The sequence below is a fragment of the Montipora capricornis genome, chromosome 6 (assembly GCF_036669925.1).
Source record: "Montipora capricornis isolate CH-2021 chromosome 6, ASM3666992v2, whole genome shotgun sequence".
Taxonomy (NCBI): domain Eukaryota; kingdom Metazoa; phylum Cnidaria; class Anthozoa; order Scleractinia; family Acroporidae; genus Montipora; species Montipora capricornis.
Genome location: NC_090888.1, coordinates 35366292 through 35368791, shown reverse-complemented (window position 1 = coordinate 35368791; position 2500 = coordinate 35366292). Strand labels below are relative to the sequence as shown.

General features: G+C 41.7%; 2 protein-coding genes across 2 annotated transcripts in view; one reads left to right on the top strand and one right to left on the bottom strand.

Annotated features, from left to right (window-relative positions):
• Positions 1-1630, bottom strand: part of LOC138052025 (uncharacterized) — a 16838-nt gene extending 15208 nt beyond the window's left edge. Inside the window, exon 1 of the mRNA XM_068898377.1 lies at positions 178-1630. Coding sequence (XP_068754478.1) covers positions 178-1417 — 1240 coding nt within the window. The 5' untranslated portion in view covers positions 1418-1630. The remainder of the gene's footprint in view (positions 1-177) is intronic.
• The window catches only part of LOC138052024 (large ribosomal subunit protein bL20-like), a 596113-nt gene that overhangs the window by 557142 nt on the left and 36471 nt on the right, over positions 1-2500 (top strand). The gene's annotated exons all lie outside the window — the stretch shown is intronic.

Genomic DNA, 2500 nt, shown 5'->3' with positions numbered 1-2500 from the left:
AGGGGTGGCCTATTAAAATAGCCGCTTAACTTGTGATCTATACCACAAATCAACTCTACTAACTAGCTGACATTGATCAGCAGGTCTTGTTCTATCAAAATCCGCTATCAAACCTTTTCTGACCCGATCATTGTACGAAACCCTTCTTTTAGGGTCCTGGCTTCCGGACTACACAGCTGGCGCGTAAATATTCTCCCGTGGCTCCTGCAAACAGCCCAGGTTGGGATTTGTCAGCTGGCTTACGCCTATCAACTTTAGATGTATCTGAACGCTTCCACTCTCTCTTCTCTGGCATCCACCACTGCTTGGACTCACTAATTTTTGCCTCTTTCTCTAGCCAATTTGCAAATGAATCCCAGGTTGACAATTTCGGTTTTCCTTCAACAAACTCGGCCCATCTGCCGCAAAGGCGTGTAGGAAGTTTAGACACAGTTGCTTCAGGGACTTGCGAGCTAAGCTCCTGAAGAAAGTTATGCTCTTTGAAAATGCCTATCAATTCAGAAACTATTTCTTGATACTGCCGGATCTGCACACTATTTTCTTTCACTATGGTCGGAAACTGATCTATACGTTTCTTCGCAGCTGATACCACTGTGTCTACACGACCAAAACGCTCCTGGAGCGCAGTCCATGCCTCCTCGTATTTATCTGAACCTGGCATGAATTTCGCTAGACATGATTTTGCACTTCCATCCACAGAATCTAACAGAAATTTAAGCTTCTCTGTTGCATCATAAACTTCCTTTTTATCCACTTCAACATTAAATGCTGCTTTGAATTTTGAGTACTCTAGTGGATTTCCATTGAACTTCTGCACGTTTGGTTTAACGATTTTCACAAAGGCTGGCAGCATTTTCTCAAACAACAGATCTATCTTTGACGTTTGCACACTAGGGTCTCCAGTGGCAGAGGTTTTCAACTCAGCTTCACCTTTAGCAACAAAAGATTCACATGTCTCTTTTTTACGGGGCTCACTAGAAACCTCTGTTACGACCTCTGGTTTGGTGAATTTAACTTCCTCCATGTGAGGTTTTTCAACAACATTGTTTTCAGTAATTTCCAGGTCTAAGCGCGAGACCCGATCGTTCACACTGTCTGAAGGTAATTTATTTAACTCTTCATCAATATCACCTTTATTTGACATACCTTCTTCCTGGGCGATGGCATCTTCGAACTCATATTCCACTCTTGATTCTTCAGCTTTCTTTTGAAGTTCCAAGAGCTTTGCACGCTTTTGTTGTTCGGCTCGCAGACACTCGATCTCATTTGCGAACGTTTGCTCGGCTATTTTTAGTTCCAATGCTAACTTCTCAGCTCGCAATTTCTTTCTCAAAACGGAACGGTTACTTGAAGTAGTAGACTCACTTGGCGTGAACAGTCGAGGTGTTTCGCCTTCTTCTCTGTTTGAGGCACTCATCTTGGCACGACTTGAATGACTCTTCCACAATATTGAACCAGGCGGTTCGATGATAAATTTTACACACAATTACACGCAGTTTCACGGCTGTCTTACAGCTTGACTCGGCGATTTTCCCCTTGATTTCACAATCTCCGGCTCGGTGGACCAAATGTCGCTGCTGGGCGACGATAAAACTCTGCTGGTTCGTTTTTGTACAACTTTATTCTCCGACTTTACATTCAGAACGTCGCTTTCTCACGCACATTTTTTACAAAAACTCAACTCATCACTCTTTTACACGTGCGGACGAGGTCCCTAGCAACGGGCTGACGTCATTGGTATCATAGCAACGCGACCGGAAATGAAAGTTCAGGAAGCAGGAGGCACAATCTGTTTTGGATTCAAAGTGAAAGCTGTTGTGAAAGGCTGCCACTTTTCACAGTAAATTTCTCATATTCTAACTTGTCTCTCTCTTCTAGGAAATTACTTCATATAACTGTGTAGACAACAGGCAAGAATTGAGCTAAAATCAAACAACTTTCTTTGACTTTTGGCAAAATGCAAATTTTAGCCTGACTTTTGCTGTAAACATAATACTAAATCTCCCCATTGACAAGGACAGGTGTCTTATTACATGTTGCCCTCAGTAAATGCAAGAGAATGTTCAGAAAAACAAGGGAATTTAATGTTAGTACTACATGTACCTAATAAAATTTTAAGACCTCACAAACTTGGTATTGCTTACCAAACACTGCAGGTCTTGGAGAGTTCATTCACAGGCAACAAAAGCAGTAGCCACGCCCAGACTGCCACTGGGCTAATGGTGATGGTCAGTGATACTGCTGTTAAAATCTGCATGCAGTAATATCGTTAACAAAACCTAGTGCCAATTGCCATAAGGCTACTTAGAAATAAGTTACTGCAAAAGACAGGATAAGTTACAGTTCAAAACTATTAAAAAAGTTACTAATTGGACCTTACTGGAAAAGCAATAAAATCATCTGCCATAGTCTGGTGAGCATCACAAAAGTCCTTCAATGTCACTTGATATTCGAGATTCAAAGTGTAAAGGAGCTCCATCATTTTAACACTAAATGCCAA